Source organism: Chiloscyllium punctatum, chromosome 13 (genome assembly GCF_047496795.1).
Source record: "Chiloscyllium punctatum isolate Juve2018m chromosome 13, sChiPun1.3, whole genome shotgun sequence".
In the NCBI taxonomy this organism is placed as follows: Eukaryota; Metazoa; Chordata; class Chondrichthyes; order Orectolobiformes; family Hemiscylliidae; genus Chiloscyllium; species Chiloscyllium punctatum.
Window position 1 is genome coordinate 100,002,652 of NC_092751.1, and position 20,160 is coordinate 100,022,811.

Below are 20,160 nucleotides of genomic sequence, written 5' to 3' on the forward strand. Positions count from 1 at the left end.
AGTTGGTAATGCTCACAGATACACTGGCCAGACAACCTCCCCTGCGTGCGCGCACACACACACACACACACACACACACACACACACACACACACACACACACACACACACACACACACACACACACCCATAACCACATGTTACCCCAGGTACAATGGTAAGAAGAGATCATCCTCTGAGAGAATGCAAATGTAAATGCCCTAATCCTGGGGAATCATTATGAAGACAATTTCCTGACTCAGTGTTTCCCCAAGACAATGTAGGTGTGATATGCTTAGCTTCAGGGATGGCTGTGAAAGCACTTCTGAATGGAAGTGACTAAATGATAGTTTAATTTGATAATAGTCGGGGAGTAGTAGCAAATGGCTGTCTAAATGGAGTGGGAGTCATCCACGTTCCTGCATGAATGTCATCCCCACCCATTTCCAGTTTAACCTTTAATATTACATTTAATATCCAGAGAAATAGTCCAATTTAATCTTTTAACATTACATTTGTTCCTCAAGGATATTTGTTCTATAACTTCCTTTTGGTTTTTTATTTAAATATTGGTCTTTAATGTTCTTATTGCGAGCTAAAATGTGAAACGTATAATATCATTTCGTTCCCAGTCCCTTGGTAAGTGAGATATAAATGAGCGAAAATTCCCACCCCTACCTGGCCATTATGATGCCCTGTGCGTTTCCACTTCTAGCAAAAGGGCTTTTTTTTGTTTCAAGAGCAAGGATTGATACATTTGGATCAAATGTAGGATTGCACTATCAAGATAATTACTCAGTATTTTTAATAGTTTGTCTGTTAAAATATTTTGACATTTGAAACAATTGGCCGACATATTTAAGATGATACATTATCCAAGTAACTGATTTTATGAACATTTTCTGTAAAATTTTTTTGTACAAGAAACTTATTTTAACTGGCAAGTTATCAACTGGCACTCGATAAAACCAGCAAAAACCACCTACTGAACTGAAGCACTAAGTATTTCTTTAAAGAAACCCTCTTATTGGGTTTATTCATTTCAAATTACAGTTTGTGGTTTTTCTGGAAGGTTTTATTCTACAGATTATACGTACTATAAACAAGTCAAAGACTGAAGACATCTGGGCCATTACTGTTGGCTGCTGTTTGAACTCTGGTCACTATAGTTATGTCTGAGTAAGGCAGTATTTCCTGGAGGGGACTGAAGCAGCTAATTCTGACGAGATAAAGTTTACTTAGAATCGTCCCAAAATGAGAGGGGCTCTAGTTGGTATCTAGTTAAAGGAGCGGAAAGCACCACTGTGACTTTTGTTTTATTCCTTGCCCTCAAAATTACCTCTGTGTACACATATCTGATGTGACAGTTTTGCTGTTTGTGCATTGTACAAACGATACTTATTTGATCAAGAAATAATTTTGGAACACCTGTCATGCAGTGTCTTTGATATTAAGATCCTGATAGAGATCAATAACAATTAAAAAATAAATTTCATCTTCCAATTAGCTGAACATTGGATTACTTAAGAGTGGAAACAGGCCCTTCGGCCCAACAAGTCCACACCGACCCAGACCCATTCCCCTACAGCTAACACTACAGGCAATTTAGCATGCCCAGTTTGCCTAACCTGCACATGTTTGGACTGTGGGAGGAAACCGGAGCACCCGGAGGAACCCCACGCAGACAAGGGGAGAATGTGCAAGCTTCACACAGTCAGTTGCCTGAGACGGGAATTGAACCCAGGTCTCTGGCGCTATGAGGCAGCTGTGCTAACCACTGTGCCACCGTGCTGCCTACTATTACAGGATTTCATATTTTTAAGACTTATTATAATAAACAGACCAAAAACACTAACAAGAAAACATATTTTTGCAGGCAACTTACAAATTTAAATTACAGAACTGAATTCCAATCCCTCCCCTTATTTTAATGCAACCAACAAAAAAAACTTAGATATAAGTTACACTGTTTTTAGCTGGACATTACATTAGAACATAGAACATTACAGTGCAGTGCAGGCCCTTCGGCCCTCGTTGTTGCTCCGCCCTGTCATACTAATCTGAAGCCCATCCCACCTACACTATTCCATGTACATTCACATGCCTGTCCAATGACGAGTTAAATGTACTTAAATTTGGCAAATCTACTACTGTTGCAGGCAAAGCATTCCATACCCTTACTACTCTCTGAGTAAAGAAACTACCTCTGACATCTGTCTTATACCTATCTCCCCTTACTTTAAAGTTGTGTCCCCTCGTGTTTGCCATTCCCATACTTGGAAAAAGGCTCTCCCTGTCCACCCTGTCTAACCCTCTGATTATCTTGTATGTCTCTATTAAGTCACCTCTCAACCTTCTTCTCTCTAACGAGAACAGCCTCAAGGCCCTCAGCCTTTCCTCGTAAGACATTCCCTCCATACCAGGCAACGTCCGAGTAAATCTCCTCTGCACCCTTTCCAAAGCTTCCACATCCTTCTTATAATGCGGTAACCAGAACTATACACAATACTCCATGTGTGGCCATACCAGGGCTTTGTACAGCTGCAGCATAACCTCCTGGTTTCAGAACTCAATCCCTCTATTAATAAAGGCCAAAACACTATCTGCCTTCTTAACAACCCTGTCAATCTGGGTGGCAACTTTCAGGGATCTGTGTACGTGGACACCGAGATCTCTCTGCTCATCTGCACTCCCAAGAATCTTACCATTAGCCAAGTACTTTGCATTCCAATTACTCCGTCCAAAGTGTATCACCTCACACCTGTCCACATTAAACTCCATTTGCCACCTCTCAGCCCAGCTCTACATCCTATCTGTCTCTCTGCAACCTAATACATCCTTCATCACTATCCACAACTCCACCGACCTAAGTGTCATCTGCAAATTTACTAACCCACCCTTCTAAGCCCTCATCCAGGTCGTTTATAAAAATGACGAACAGCAGTGGACCCAACACTGACCCTTTCGGTACGCCGCTAGTAACTTTACCCCTCGTCTCTGCACCTTGAACCTGTGTCCCCCAGTAATTGACCCCTCCACCCTGGGGAAAAAAGCTCTACCCATGCCATTCACAATCTTAGAAATTTCTATCAGGTCGCCCCTCAACCTCCTGTGTTCCAGTGAAAACAAACTCAGTCTATCCAATCTTTCTTGATACCTAAAATCCTCCACACTGGGCAACACCCTGGTAAACGTTTTCTGTACCCTCTTCAAAGCAAGCACATCTTTCTGGTAGTGTGGTGACCAGAACCGTATGCAATATTCCAAGTGTGGGCTAACTCAAGTTCTATAAAGCTGCAGCACAACTTGCCAATCCTTATACTCAGTGCCCCTCCTACTGAAGTCAAATGGTTCACAGGCCTATTTTTTACTACCATATCTCTGTGTGCTGCCATCTTCAGTGATCTTTGTTCATGCTATTTTATGACAAGGTTACTGTAATGTATGATACATAATATACTTCTGATACAGAAATTCACACTTAATGAAAAAAGAACCAAGAGCAATACAGCACAGAAACAGGCCCTTCAGCCCACCAAGACTGTGCCAACACATGATGCCTGTCTCACGTCAAAAGCTTTTGACTCAGTGCAGTCCATAACTTTCTATTTCCTGCCTATTAACGGATCTGTCAAGATGTTTATTGAACATTGCTATTCTGTGCAGGTCCACCACCTGCTCTGGCAGTGCATTCCAGGCACTGACTACCTTTTGTGTAAAAGCTTGCCTCTCACATCTCTTTCAAATTGACCCCCTTTACATTTACCCTATGTCCCCGAGTAATTGACATTTCTACCTGGGAAAAAGACTCTGACGATCTATTCTACTTATGCCTCTCATAATTTTATACACTTTTATCAACCTCAACCTTAAATGTTCAAGTGAAAGCAAACCAAGTTTGCCCAATCTTTCCTCATAGCTCGTACCCTTCAATCAGCCAGAATCCTGGTAAACCATTTCTGACCAGAACTCTGCACAATATTTCAAATGTGGCCTAAATAAAGTTCTACACAGCTAAAATGTGACTTGCTTTTATACTCAATGCCCCAACCCATGAAGGCACTCAATCATACACCTTCTTGACTGCCTTATTCACATGTGTTGGCACTTTCAGGGAACTGTGGGCCTGTTTGCCATTTACTGTATATTTCCCTCATGTATTAGTTCTTCCAAAATGCATCACCTCGCATTTGTCCAGATTAAACGCCATCTCTATTTCTCTACCCAAGTTTCTAGTCTATCCATTTAGAGTAAACATTCTCCCAGACAAAAGCGAGGACTGCAGCTGCTGGAGATTAGAGTCAACAGTGTGGTGCTGGAAAAGCACAGCAGCTCAGGCAGTATACGAAGAGCAGGAAAATCAGCATTTCTGGCAAAAGCCCTTTGTCAGGAATGAAGCAGGGAGCCTCTGGAGTGGAGAGATAAAAATTCTCCCAGATCAGTCCAAACTGATTTGTATCTCCCAATGGTTTGCTACATTTCCTTTTTCAGCCTGGTAACTTCTCACCCTTCGTGGTGAAAGTATTAGTGAAGATCATCTTTCTTGCACAAATTACAAAGGAACCTCGATTATCCAAACGAGGTTTGCAGGCACTATTTCGTGCACATGGCACCCTGCCTCCCTGCCCGCCCTCAACCCTGTCCACGCCCACCTCAAACCCCGACCACCCCTCAACAGCCTTTGCCCTATACAGGACAATGTTGGACAGATTTTATCTTGGGAAGGGGGGTTCGTGGTTCACCCCTATGTGGAACTCCAGTGGAAGATGGGATGGGGTGTGAGACTGCGGGAGGTCTATCATTTGTAGACGGTGCCTGGACTGTCCAGGACTATTCTCAGCAGCATTTCAGTGAGCCAAGTTCGTTTTTAATTATTGTACCTGTAAACAAAAGACACGATCAGGGTTGAAACAGTTCTTTGACATAATGTTTCTATCGGGACCTTGAGATGCCCTTCAGATAATCACACTTCAGGTAATTGATATTCAGATAAACGAGGTTCCTCTGTTGACACATCTTTCAGCTTTGTTTCAACTCCTCATAAGTTTGATCATTTTAATCCGAGCATGTGCATCCACTTGCATTCCAGCACAGTGAACCATCCTGCATCTTGACAGACTAACCCATCATTGCAACATTTAGTGATGTTTTAAGAAAATTTATAAGCCAGTTTTTACACCGGCTTCCTCTGGACCTCTTGATGTTGTAATGTTAATCACATGGGTCTTGCATTCAGGTGGAAATGCTCCTTAGCCATCCTCGAAATCCTAATTCTGTTTGATCTTGGAAGTAAATAGACATTTTAAAGCACAGCTGTTTATAATCTGACATTCTCAACACTTTTGTGTGACTTTGGAGACTCCCAGTCTATCCATTGTTAGCATATATCCTGCTGGCACTGTCTCCCGAGTACAAATACCTTGCACTTTCTTTCCTGTAGGACCGTCTCTAACAATTAAACCACTCAGAGTTGGTTCAGGTAGACTTTAGGACAGGTTACATAATTCCCTTAAGCATGGTCTTATGAACCACATAACTGACCCATTAGCAACCTACTATGATGTATAAGCATTTCAGTCTTCTGAACAAAGATACCATCTTGTGACTACTGCTTTAACTTTCTATATTTTTAATTTACGTTCAACAATTTAGTTTCAAATAATAGGCAATACATATATTGTATTAAACATTGATGCATTAAACATATTAGGAATTTTAATTGTTTGAATATTTCAAACTTCATGAAAGCAACAACTTTCTGTGCTTATATAGATTTTCTTTTTAACTATGCCTCTTTGCTGTGAGGAAATTAATGTTCATTAGCCCTACAGGTACATTGTAGCTGCCCGAAAACCATGTGCAGCGTACAGTCACTCTGCTTTCCAAGTTCTCCTCTTCTTCTTTTGTACTAGAACCAAAGTCATGCCTACCCTATTATTTTGCTTTGTTTCACTGTGATCCAACTTCTTCACCAGATCAGTTTTCTTTTCTGACATAGTATGCAATGATTTTCATCCTGCTCCATTCTGTCAGCAAAAACATCAAAGAAATGTAAACTTAAATATTTGAATTATCCACAGGGCAACCTCGATTATCCGAACGACACAGGTGGGGAGTATTTTGTTCAGATAATTGAATGTTTGGATTACACAGTTTGCCCAAGCATTGGGACCTTGAAATCTTGTTCAGATAATCCACAATTCAGATATCTGAATATTCAGATAATCAAATGTTCAGATAACACATTTGGCCAAGCGTCGGGACCTTGCGATCTTCTTCGGATTGTCGAGGTTGTTCTGTACAGAGGGCAGAAAATACAGAAGGAAGAGAAAATCTGAAAGGAAAACACTTAAGGAATATAGGTGTTCTACGTAAACAGAGATTTGGCTAGCATTTATGGTGTTACTGATGTCACAAAAATATATTGGACTGACATTTAGAAACAGTGATGCAGGCACGTATAGTGAAGTGGACATTCCCATTCTTAAGGTAAAATTGGATTGAAAATGGAAATATCAAGCAAAAGCCTTATCTCTGTATTTACAAAAAACGGAAATGGAAATTGCCATAACTTTATGAACTGTTGCTGTAAAATGTCACCATACTTTTTCCAGATGATAGAGCTGCAGACTCCTTCAAGAGAGAGTGGTTATCTAACATGAGGGTAACCACGCCTCAGATGAAGGGAGAGATTGAGAAGGAGAATCATTCATGGCAGTTTTAGCTGGTGCAGGAATTGAACCCACACTGTGCGTCACAAACCCGCTGTCCAGCCAAATGAACTAAACTGACCCTTGTATCAGTATACTGGATTAGTGGTGCTGGAAGAGCACAGCAGTTCAGGCCTGAACTGCTGTGCTCTTCCAGCACCACTAATCCAGTATTTGATTTTCAGCATCTGCAGTCATTGTTTTTACCTTGTATCAGTATAGTCCACTTGTAAACTTCAGTTCAAAATCCATTTGAATGCCTCCACTTCAACAAGTATAATTAGATCATGAACTTTGTTTCCTCAGCATCGAATGTCTGGAGCAAAAACTCAAATGATCATGGAAGATTGGGATTTCCTACAATTACAGTGTGCGCTTTACATCAATAGTGAACTTTCTGGAATTCCTCTCAACATGGCACCCAAGAAGTGGACCAGGGGGTTTGTACAAAGGCTGAAAGGAAAACAAGGTAACTTTTCTGTTAAATGTAATTAAATGATAAATGCAATTTAATAAAAGCTTTCCAGAATGATTCCACAGGTGAACAAAAAAGTACATTTGAGTATCTCCACAATTAATACTGTTAGAGCAGTCCAGCATGACAGGAGCTCAATAATGCCAGCATTCTTAAGAAATTTGGTAGTTAATTCAAACTTCAAATGCTGTGAAAATGCGTGGTCTCCTGTGTCTTTCTTTCAATGACGTTTGAGAAGCCATAAATTTAATTTTGTGCAAAAAGCTTAAAAAAAAGTTCGCTGTGTTTAGGTTTTCGTCACTTCCCTTGAGAGTTTCTAACTCCATTGACTTAATATTAAGATCTGAATCTTCAGTAATCTCTTTTTCCAACTTGATAGCTATCGATGTCCTTTCACCTCTCCCACCCTCTTCCCCACCTGCCCCCCCCCAAACAAATGTAACTGTTAACTATACAATTTCGGTGATCAAGACATAAGCACATACTCAGCAAGATTATTTGTAGATGTCTGTAAGACTGAAAAAGCTGTTGGCTCTTTGAAATGCACATAACTTAACAATACATCATACTCTTCATATTGGAAGAATTTTAATATGTAATGGTAACTCATTTAACATTGAACTTCAGGTCGATTTCGAGGAAACTTGTCTGGTAAAAGAGTGGATTTTTCTAGCAGAACTGTAATCTCTCCTGATCCTAACTTGCGTATAGATGAAGTAGCAGTTCCAGTACATGTGGCAAAGATCCTGACATATCCTGAAAGGGTGAGTTCTTTTAAGGATTTTTTTTTTCTCTTTAATGTAAAGTGACTGTTAAAGTTTATTCACTGAGATATTTTTACAACAGGTAACAAAAGCTAACCTGGAATTCATGCGGAAGCTTGTACGTAATGGACCTGAAGTACATCCAGGGGCTAATTTTATTCAACAGCGGCACACAAATCTGAAGAGGTGGTTGTTCCCTATTAAATTTTATTTTATAACTGAAGGGTCTCTATTTATATCTTTCCCTTCCCAGTCTTAACTTAATTAGTCTTCAGTTTAGCTGTGTTCTTTCAGCAATTTACATCAATTTAATGAAATAAAATCTGGAATTGAAACCTACTATCAGTAATACTAATCATGAAACTATCTTTGTTGTAACAATACATCTAGTTCTCTAATAACCTTTTTAAGGAAAAAATCCAACTCCCTTACCTGGTCTGGCCTACATATGACTTCAGGACCACAGAAATGTAATTAACTTTTGACTGCCATGTAAAGTTGCTGAGCAAAATCTTTAAGGACAGTTAAGGACGGACAATAAGTGGTGGCCTTGCCAGCAAGACCCATATCCTACTAAATAATTTTTTAAAAAACTAAGTCAGCTGCATATCATAAAACGTCTTAGTGACATAACAGACTTTAAATTATTGGGCACACAGCTATTTCTGTGAACTAACCACCACATTATTAATTATAGATGAATGCATCATGTAAAATTGCCAATGTTTGTCACTTCCACTATACTGAACATGGAGTGATTGTGAGAGTATGATATGCCCTTGCATATCTTTAAATTTTTTATCTTTAATATATTGTGGTAAATTCTTACCAGTGCTCTGTACTCTTGGTTTCGTAGTGTAGGATCTCCCCTTCTCCCAGCTTCTATCATTCACAGGATGAAATTCTGGCCAGAAGCCCCTCTTATGCACCAACATGTATTCATCTGCTAATTCTGCTGCCCTCCTCGCTTCCTGAACTTTCTGTTCCTCCATATGAATTCTTACTATCTCTGGAAGTGAGTTTTGAAACTCCTCCAGCAGAATAATCTCTCATAGAGCCTCAGAGGTCTTATCAATTTTTAAGGGACCCACACATCAATCAAAATGACTATGTTAAATCTTTTGAACTCAATATAAGTCTGGTTCCTTCCATGTACAAGTCATTTACTGTATTCGTTGCTCCCGATGCAGTCTCCTCTACATTGGAGAGACAGGAGGCCTACTCACAGCGCATCTCCGGGAGACCTGCACCAATCAACCCCACTGCCCCGTGGCCGAATACTTCAGTTCGCCTTCCCACTCTGCCGAGGACATGCAGGTCCTGGGCCTCCTTCATTGCCGCTCCCTTACTACCCGACGCCTGGAGGAAGAAGCCTCATCTTCCGCCTTGGTATCCTCCAACCCCATGGTAACAATGTGGATTTCACCAGTTTCCTCATTTCCCCTTGCTTCCACCACCACCCCCCTTACCCTAGTTCCAACCTTGCAGCTCAGCACTATCCTCATGACCCATCTCATCTGTCCATCTTCCTTCCCACCTTCCTTCCCACCTATCCGCTCCAGCTTCCCCTCCGATCTATCACTTTTACCCCCACCTCCATTCGTGTATTGCACTCTCAGCTACCTTCCCCATCCCCCATCCCATGTATCTCTCCACCCCCAAGGCTCCCAGCCTCATTCCTGATGAAGGGCTTTTGCTCCGAAATGTCAATTTTCCTGCTCCTTGGATGCTGCCTGACTGCTGTGCTTTTCCACCACCACACTTGACTCTAATCTCCAGCATCTGCAGTACTCACTTTCACCGAAATAGACAATATATTTTCCCTGAGTTGGGGAGTCCAGACCTAGAGGACGTAGATTTAGGGTGAGAGATGGAAGATTTTCAAGGGAGCTAAGGGGCAACGTTTTCACACAGAGGGTTGTGCGTGTATGGAATGAGCTGCCAGAGGAATTGGTGGAGGCTGCTACAGTGACAACATTTAAAAAGCATCTGCATGGGTATATGAATAGGAAGGGTTTAGAAGGATATGGGTGAAGTGCTGGCAAATGGGACTAGATTAATTTAGAATATCTGGTCAGTATGGATGAGTTGGACTGGAGGGTCTTTTTCCCTGCTGTGCATCTATATGACTCTATGCCAAATTTCTCTTCTAGGGATAAATGTAAATAAATGCAAAACCAGAAATTGCCTTCATGAATTGCCTATTTTTTTCTCTTGAAATAAAGATTTCTAAGATATGGGAATAGGGAGAAAATGGCACAGGAACTGAAATATGGTGATATTGTGGAGCGACATCTAATTGATGGAGATGTAGTGCTGTTCAATAGACAACCGTCCCTGCACAAACTGAGCATCATGGCCCATATAGTAAGTGTTTTACAATAGTTGAGTTGTATAAACCACTTCTTTCATACTGATCTTTTCACTTAAATCATTATTTTTGAAATACATCAAAAGAACTTGAATCGACTTTGTACATCAGCTTCTGTGTCACAATACGACAAAAATGTTTTGACTGTTGCTTATGTTTTGTGCTGTTGAATATTTTACACAAACGTGTGCAGTGTGAGAGTTACAGAACAAGCTATTGAGGAATGTGTTTAGCTCCAATGCAGTACGAATTGCATAAGCAGAATTTTAAAAATTAATTCAATTTTTACTCTTTCAAAACTCTGGATCCCTCAACTAACCCCCACCCAAATTATGTTATTATCTTCTAATATTTTACTAATAATTGACCCAATATTGTCAAATTATAACCAAGATCAATTTTTTTAATAAAATGTAAAGTCTGCTAAGATTAGGAAAAGGAAAATGTAGTTTTATCTATTGATGTGAATTTCAGGCCAAGGTGAAACCCCACAGAACATTTCGGTTCAATGAATGTGTCTGCACACCTTATAATGCAGATTTTGATGGTGATGAAATGAATCTTCATCTTCCTCAAACTGAGGAGGCCAAGGCCGAAGCACTGGTTCTAATGGGGGTAAGTGCAATTTGCTTCCATTGATGTACTCTTTAACACAGTGGGGCTGAATTTAAATGATTCCTTTGTTTTATTTACTATTGCACATTAATCACTGAATGACTATTCTTCAGCATGCTCAAAGGTTTGATAAGAGATCAGAGCCCACAAAATGGACTTACTACAGAGCTCAAATTGAATATGGACCAAGGACTGGGTTCAGATGACTTATCATAAAGAAATAATGAAGAAGCTTATTTTAGTGCATATATGATGTTAATTAATCCAGGAACTATGTTTTGAGGGGTGGGCTTAGTCAATTGATTGGCATATTCTATTGAAAAATCTACCACAAACCAAGGTAGAGTGTCCCAGATCTGACTGTTCAGGAACACCATTGTTTGCCCTTTTCCAGATTTTGATGCTTACCTATTCTATTCCTTCACACAGGCTTTACAGAGAAGGAGAGAAACAGCTAATTTCTAACTATCCCACCTGAAGGCAGTCAGATTTATTTTATTTTAATTGGAACATTCCAGTGCAACAAGGAACTTTGTTCGGAGAATAGAGAGGATTGGGGGAATGAACCACTAAAAGTGCTGGTAGTCTATGTGTACAACTCTCATTAATTCCTTCTTCTGCTATTAGCCCAAGAATAGCCACTTTCAGACCACAGAAAGTTCAAGCTTAGAACGCACTCAAATGAAAAATGCCCAGTTTTTGGATAGCTGGATTTGTGATCCTCTACCTATGTTAACCATTTAACCTAATTTTCATAATAGGAGAAAGTGCTCCATTTAAATTTACAAGTTGCTATGATTAGTAATTTAACATACATTTTATGGTTAGTAATTCTGGGACTCCCAACATTGACAAGGCAATTTAAAGATACTACTTGTGCACCATGTTGCAATGACCACCGGTGATACCAGTGTGCTCATAACCATCTATTCATTTTTGAAATGTGATTACTGTTGTTCTGTACACAAACACGACTAATCTGTGCACAGGATAGGTCCACAAAGGGTAAATGAGATAATTGGGTTGTTAGCCTGCTTTTTTGTAAAAGTGTGAACAATGTTATTTAAAACAGGAATCTTACTACCCTTAGTATTTGCCAACAGGGGATTGTCAATAATCAACCCCAAACCTACTTGAGTGAAGCTGGAATGATAAACTCAGATATTTCAAATGTCTTAATCTTATAAGGCAATTTCCTCATTTTTATTCTAAATTGAAAATAAAATACTGCGGATTATGGAAATCTGAACTAGAACCATAAATTGCTGGAGAAACTCAACAGGTCTGGCAGCAATTATGGAGAGAGTAACGAATGGTGTTTCAAGATAAACATTAACTTTCTGAAGAAGAGTTATTATCCACAGATACTGCTGACCTGCAAGTTTAACTAGCATCTTCTGTTTTTATTCCTTGTTTTCACAGCTGTCTTAACTAGAAGATTGATAAGCCCTTTTTGCTTGGCTTGTTTCTTGAATTGTGCTACAAATTGTTTATCCAAGCTGTCGCCTTTAACTTTGTCTGATTCAATCTAACAGGAACAAGATTTTACCCAATTCATTTCAGTAACAGTGTCTCATTCTCTGGACCATTGGACTTGTTCAAAAATGATAGGCGAAAGTGAGGACTGCAGATGCTGAAGATTAGAGTTGTGAGTGTGGTGCAGGAAAAGCACAGCAGATCAGGTAGCATCTGAGGAGCAGGAAAATCGATGTAACGGGTAAATGCCCAAAGCGTCAATTTTCCTGCTCCTTGGAAGCTGTCTGATCTGTGCTTTTTCAGCACCACATTCTTGACTCTTGTTCAAAAATGACTGCAATTGAATTAGTTTATCATTACACGATTACTTTTCTTTTCCCTTTAGACAAAAGCCAATTTGGTAACTCCTAGAAATGGGGAACCTCTAATTGCTGCAATCCAGGACTTTCTAACAGGTGAGTTAGATTTCAGCATGCTTCTGTTACTTTGTGTTACTTTACTTGAGACTTTATGGAAAGGATGTGTTAAGAATAATAAAACTACTAAGTACAAAGTTGCTGTGAGTCAACTAATTTAGATTCTCTGCAAACCTGCAAGAAATTACTTCAGGCCAAATGTACATGAAATCAACTATTTATTGAGGTTTTAGTAAACTTTACAACTTAAAAGCACAAAATGCTCCATACTCAGCAAGTCATGCAGCACATGCTCAGAGAGGAAAACTCATTCCTGTTTCAGGTCAATATGCTTCTGTCAGAACCGCTCTTACTGATATACCCAGTAATCTTACTTTTTTGAATTTTTTTGCTAACTTTTACATTATCAATAAATGCTAACAAATTAAATACTGATTACATTGTAGTGATTGCTTAATGACAATTGAATCCACATCAAATAATTGCTGTAATGGATTGTTTCAAAAAAACTTACTTTTCTTTTTGATTAGAAAGTGTGTGTGCAAATGAGATTGTGCTACTCGATAACAGCAGCCTACTTTGTATCAACATCAAAAGCATAATCCACATTTTGTTTCAATAAAGTAAATATTGTAAGAGTTACTTTTTAAAGTCTTTAAAGTTGCATATTGCTTGCTTTTTTTATGAATTGTATACAAACTACAAATATCAGTCTAGGATTTTGTCTGGATTGAAAATGTAAGTGCCCTGAAACAATATTTCCTGGTTTTTTTAATTTAAAGATCTGCTTTCTTCTTTTAGTCTGTAACCAGACAGGCAACTAGCAGGAACATTGAGAACAGCTAAGGTTTAGGAATGTTTCCCCTTCCCCATTATAAATTTTTCTTACAGGAGATGCATTTCTTGTTCCGCACTTGGTAGAGTTGAGCTCAGTAATTTTACATTTTGAAGTTGCCTTTCATGTCTTTACAGAGTATACATATATACACACATACATACACATGGTTCTGGATGTAGGTTTGCTTGCTGAGCTGGAAGGTTCATTTTCAGACGTTTCGTCACCATACTAGGTAACATCTTCGGTGAGCCTCCAGCCGAAGCACTGCTGGTGTTTCCTGCTTTCTGTTTATATGTTTTGGTTTCCTTGGGTTGGTAACGTCATTTCCTGTTCTTTTTCTCAGGCTGTGGTAAATGAGATCCAACTCAATGTATTTGTTGATATTCCGGCATTCCAACCGGAACTCTATCAACAGATACATTGACTTGGATCCCATTTACCACAGCCTGAGAAAAAGAACAGGAAATGACATCACCATAGAAAATGGCATCACATCATGACTACAGGAAATGGCATCACCAACCCAAGGTAACCCAAACATGTAAATATAAAGCAGGAAATACCAACAGTGCTTCGTCCGGAAGCTCACTGAAGATGTTAGTGACGAAACGTCTGAAAATGAACCTTTCAGCTCAGCGAGCAAACCTACATCCTGAACCTTAACCTGAACTACAAATCTTCTCAAAACTTGCATACACATTATTTTATCAATGACTGCTGGAAAATATTCTGTTTTGAAAAGATATTTCATTTTTGTTTGCCCAGGTGCCTATCTGCTTACCAGGAAGGACACTTTCTTTGACAGAGCAAAAGCATGTCAGATTGTTGCCTCCATTCTGTCAGGCAAAGACGAGCGAATCAAAATTAGTCTTCCACCTCCTGCAATCTTAAAGGTGATACATCTGTCTATTTTGAAAAACTGAAATAAGCTTTATAATGTTTCTGTTGAATGTGAATATGCTGAGAACTTGGGCAGGATCTTGTCCTTTTATTTCACAAGGTTATAAATAAAAGGGTAGTTTTTATGCAGCATACATTTATAATACCATATAATTTTCCACAAATGAGAATTATACGGGATGTGGAACTAACATAATTTACACAATTTAACTTAAACTTATTTTTACCAAACAGCTTATGTATCTCCTACTGAATCGTTTTTTAACTTCACTACAAGCATATGTAAAATCTTTACAAAAATGCACATTTTAAAACGTTAAGATTTATACATGCTTCCCATTTCATTTATTGCTCCACTATATTGTCATGTATTGTTAACATATTTTTAATCAGACCTTTACCAAATTGAAAATTAGGAGATGAGGATGAATTAAAATTTAGCGGTCAGTAGGCTTTTAACCCAGAAATGCTGCATTGTGTGGTCTGTATGTCACAGTATATGACTTAACACTTTCAGACTTGTCATCTGACTAATGTGCTGCTGTTCCACTTTTTACCCAGAATATGTAAGAAGCAGCTACCAGCCTCCAAACAAAATCAGACAATCCTGAGCTCGACATTCAGCAAGTCGAGAAGGGGGCTTTGGACATAGGACAAGGAAAGCTAATTTTTTTGGGGGGGCCTAGGGGAAAGAAGACATAGTTTTTAAAATATATAGCACTCCTTCAGCTTCTTGGATACTCTCCAAATTGGCATTCAGGTGACAGGAAAATAATGATGCTTCTGAGCTCAAATAGAAACTATAATATCAGTTGGGAGCTTAATAGTGGTCTCATATACCAGTTAGTAATAGTGAATCGAGGCTGATAAGTCTGTTTTCCAGATGGAATTCCCCCACTAGTAAATATACTTTTTGGGCTTAATCAATTTTGAACATGTGACTCTTTAGTTGATAACAAAACCACTGAACATTTCAGAGCAGGCAACTTAAATGCCTTAATTACTGATAACTGTCCATTTTGAAATATATGCAAGTTTACAGTTAACATAGCAATGGTTTTAAAGTTTTTGATAGCATAAGTGGATAAACAAATGCCTGAATTTTAAGAGGTGTATACAATTCAGGAAGTTTATGTTGCTTGTGATTTATGTATTTCCGTATGTTTATGATATAAAGTGCATAAATAGTCTTTAATGGCATTGAATCTCTTGCAGAAAATAAATGCAATTCTTTGTAAACCCCATTCTTTGTGGTTAAAAACTAAGCATGTTCTGTGCTAAAGTGCAAGGTAATGTTGTAATGTATCCCTTACAGCCTGTGACATTGTGGACAGGGAAGCAAATTTTTAGCCTCATTCTTAAGCCAAGCAAGGACTGTCCTATTAAAGCAAACCTGCGTACCAAGGGCAAGCAGTACTGTGGAAAAGGCGAAGACCTCTGTTACAATGACTCCTGTAAGTTGTGTAAAATATATTATTTCAAACAAAAAACTTTTAAATTATCATAACAGACTGTTGCTTTCCAGAAGGGGAGTTCAAAAATAGAGGGCATAGGTTTAAGGTGAGAGGGGAAATATTTAGAAGGGACCTAAGAAGCAACTTTTTCATGCAGAGGGTTATGCGTGTATGGAATGACCGCCCAGCAGAAATGGTCGAGGCTGGTACAATTACAACATTTAAGAAGCATCTGGATGGGTACATGAATAGGAAGCGTTTAGAGGAATATGGGCCAAATGCTGGCATATTGAACTAGATTAATTAGGGTATCTGGTTGGCAAAGATGAGTTGGACCAAAGGGTCTGTTTCCATGGCTCTGTATGCATATATTTGCAGAAATGCAGATTGTAATATGCAGCTCACCACCTAACAACCACAGTTAATCTGTTCCTTTTATAATGAGCACAAGTGAATCGCCAGTTAACATAGCAATGTTAATATAGATAAGTTGCAGAGCTGGGCAGAAAGGTGGCAATTCAATGTAGCTAAGTGTGAAGTCATTCACTTTGGTAGGAGTAACAAGAAGATGGATTACTGGGCTAATGGTAGACTACTTGGGAGTGTGGATGAGCAGAGGGATCTTGGTGTCCATGTACACAGATCTTTAAAAGTTGCCACCCAGGTAAATAGTGCTGTGAGGAAGGCATATGGTGTACTGGGCTTTATTGGTAGAGGAATTGAGTTCCGGAGTCCTGAGGTCATGTTGCAGTTGTATAAGACTCTGCGGCCTCATCTGGAGTATTGTGTGCAGTTTTGGTTGCCATACTATAGGAAGGATGTGGAGGCATTGGAACGAGTGCAGAGGAGGTTTACCAGGATGTTGCCTGGCATGGTAGGAAGATCATGAGGAAAGGCTGAGGCACTTGGGGCTTTTCTCATTTGGAGAAAAGAAGGTTTAGGGGAGATTTGATAGAGGTGTACAAGATGATTAGGGGTTTAGATAAGGTTGACAGTGAGAACCTTTTTCCGCTAATGAAGTCAGCTGTTACTAGGGGACACAGCTTTAAATTAAGGGGTGGTAGGTATAGGACAGATGTTAGGGGTAGATTTTTTACTCAGCGGGTTGTGAGTTCATGGAATGCCCTGCCAGTAGCAGTGGTGGACTCTCCCTCTTTATGGTCATTCAAGCGGGCATTGGACAAGCATATGGAGGTTATTGGGCTAGTGTAGGTTAGGTAGGCTTCGGTCGGCGCAACATCGAGGGCCGAAGGGCCTGTACTGCGTTGTATTTTTCTGTTCTATGTTCTATGTTAACGTCCATCACCACTTTGTTAATTTTGACTGGAACAACTTGGAGCATTTCTTTACATTATTTAATATAGCCACTTTTTAATTTCTATCAACCAAAAACATTTTCTGTACTTTTTTTAAAAAAACAACCACATTTGGATAGAAAATGGTCATTTTGAAGCCTATTTTCAGATCCTGATGAAATGTTTAAAATGAGTCTAATGATGGATGTTCATATTCTGTCAGTTTGGAATTTCTCTGTCTTGTGTCTGTCTACAGGGCTACATATTAAAAAATGTTTAAAAATTAAGTAAATCGTATAAGAAAATTCAAATACTAGATTTTGGTCACTGCACATGTGTGTACTTATTAACAGGAATGATGGCTATTTCATTGATAGCAACATGCCAATTTTAAACAAGACCATAGTGATCCTCTTGCATGGGAATAATTCTAGTTGTTGTACGCCTGTTTATTACTTAAATGTCAAAAATATTATTGCCGTGGGAGAATGTTCAAATAATGAGTTCATACGTCTTAAAAGGTGCAGAAGTGGTCTGTGGCCCGAGAAGATCCATGTGTTACAAGCACAGTTACAATGTGTCTTGTATATTTTTGCACACGGTTATCTCTTTTTGACTATCAAAACGCATCCTGAGCCTTTTATTCTCAGGCATAATTACATTTTTTTGTCATCTTGCAGTCGTTGTAATCCAGAACAGTGAGCTGATGTCTGGAAGCTTGGATAAAGGAACTCTGGGATCAGGTTCCAAAAACAACATTTTCTACATCCTGCTGAGAGACTGGGGACAGATGGCGGCTGCAGACGCTATGTCTCGTCTTGCTCGCCTGGCTCCTGTTTATCTGTGTAAGTATTACCTTGGTTATAAAATTCACTTGTTTGAATGAACATTAGATTGACCTTAAGGATTTTTTTTGCGATATTTCACAATTTGTTGCAGTGGGACATGTCAAACAGACTGTTGCATTTTATTTTAAAGGTTTAATTTTTCATGTTTTTTTTTGCAACATCTAGCCAATCGAGGGTTTTCTATTGGCATTGGTGATGTAACACCAGGTAAGGGGCTGCTAAAAGCCAAACAGGAACTACTGGATGCTGGCTACAAGAAGTGTGATGAATTCATTGAAGCACTCAACACAGGCAAACTTCAACAGCAACCTGGATGCACAGCAGAAGAAACATTAGAAGTAAGCTGATTTATCCTTCCGGCTTTGGAAAAAGAAGTGTATGTTTGAAATTTTAGCTGTTATTCAACTTCACAAATACTTTCTTCATCTTTAATTAACAAACGTATTTGGTTATTGCTTGATACAAAGAATATTCCTTTCCGTTAAACTAGAAAATACGTTTTTGCCTCTATTGGAGAATAGAATAACCGTAATGGGATAATGAAGGAAATGTGTTAGCCAGAAGTTAAACTCCTCCTACTTCAAATTAATCAGTTATATTTGACAAAATTTGTTATAAAGCATAGGTTTTTGCTTTGAAATTCACTAGTAAAAATCAGTAGTGAATGTTATGAAAAAATCTACACTTATGGAAGTCTGTGGTTAAACCTTCAGAAAACTTGTGTGAAACTAGTTTGCCATTAACTTGGTGACTGAAATTTTTTAAAATGCTGCTTCTATAACATGAATGGTGTGGAGCATGATAATTTTTAGTGATTGTGTACTGTTAGAAGTAAAATTACACTAAACATTTTGCATTCCTCATTCTCCAGTGAGACCACATGGATAATTTATTTTTAAGTGTAAACAAGCCATTTAATGTTCAAAATGTGTTCTCAGTGATACAATGTGTTACCTTAAAAATTTTAACTTAAAAATAATCAAAGCACTGACTACCCATACATTTTATTTGCTACTTGGCAACAATTTAAAAGCAAACTTTTATGTGATTTGCAAGAGCAAAAGAAGATATTTTTCTGAAAAAAACTGATTATCTCAAAAATACATGGAAACCTGCCTACACTTTTTTTTACTACAGGTCATTGAATTTCTCTTCGCCACTGCTGATACCAGTTTGCCAGTTTACGTAAAACACAATGCCCCTTCTCCCCAAATTTGCATTAAAATCTGTCTTAAAAATCCAAGTCATCACACTGTGAACTGTGGTTTTATAATAACTTTCCATTCTTTATTGTTCTCATTTCTGTGATTTTAAATGGTGAAGAAAGCAAAGTATGTCCCTGTGTATTTCCTGTGAAAGATTTGTTATAACATTTTTTTGCTGTTTATAGGCCTTGATCCTTAAGGAGCTGTCTGTGATTAGAGACCATGCTGGCAGTGCTTGCCTTAGGGAGCTAGACAAGAGTAACAGCCCCCTTATTATGGCCCTCTGTGGTTCAAAAGGTAACTGGGCAATGTTGTCATTGTTAAATTTGTAAATGCTCATGTCCAGTCGGCAAGCATTTTGTAGAGACTGTATAATAAAGTGGATATTGGGAGGGCATCATGAAGGAAAATGTCTGTACTTTAACCTATTTAATAGTCAAACAGTGTAACATTATCTTTTTAAAATTGGAATTCACAGTAAAACTTCTCTGTGTTAAGTGGTTGTATATGAATATGTTTCTTTGCAGTCTGCTCACAAAGCAATCTGAAACATTCTCTCTTGGTCAGGTCACTATGTTGAATCTGGAAAAAAGATAATGAAAGGAAATGTTCTGGTTTCAAAGTTATAAATGTGCAGCAGATTAGATTAGATTAGATTAGATTACTTACAGTGTGGAAACAGGCCCTTCGGCCCAACAAGTCCACACCGCCCCGCCGAAGCGTAACCCACCCATACCCATACATCTATATTTACCCCTTACCTAACACTATGGGCAATTTAGCATGGCCAATTCACCTGGCCTGCACATCTTTG

At 38.8% G+C, this 20,160-nt stretch overlaps 1 protein-coding gene across 2 annotated transcripts in view; it reads left to right on the plus strand.

Annotated features, from left to right (window-relative positions):
• polr3a (polymerase (RNA) III (DNA directed) polypeptide A) overlaps positions 1-20,160 on the plus strand; it is a 52,135-nt gene that overhangs the window by 12,498 nt on the left and 19,477 nt on the right. For both annotated transcript variants that reach the window (XR_011962316.1, XM_072583431.1), the window contains exons 7-17: positions 6,996-7,158; positions 7,792-7,928; positions 8,011-8,114; positions 10,154-10,295; positions 10,774-10,914; positions 12,776-12,845; positions 14,410-14,537; positions 15,860-15,998; positions 17,974-18,138; positions 18,307-18,479; positions 19,532-19,643. Coding sequence is in view for 1 of the 2 variants with exons in the window: in XM_072583431.1 (XP_072439532.1) it covers positions 6,996-7,158; positions 7,792-7,928; positions 8,011-8,114; positions 10,154-10,295; positions 10,774-10,914; positions 12,776-12,845; positions 14,410-14,537; positions 15,860-15,998; positions 17,974-18,138; positions 18,307-18,479; positions 19,532-19,643 (1,474 nt within the window). In the remaining variant the exon portion in view is untranslated. The remainder of the gene's footprint in view (positions 1-6,995; positions 7,159-7,791; positions 7,929-8,010; positions 8,115-10,153; positions 10,296-10,773; positions 10,915-12,775; positions 12,846-14,409; positions 14,538-15,859; positions 15,999-17,973; positions 18,139-18,306; positions 18,480-19,531; positions 19,644-20,160) is intronic.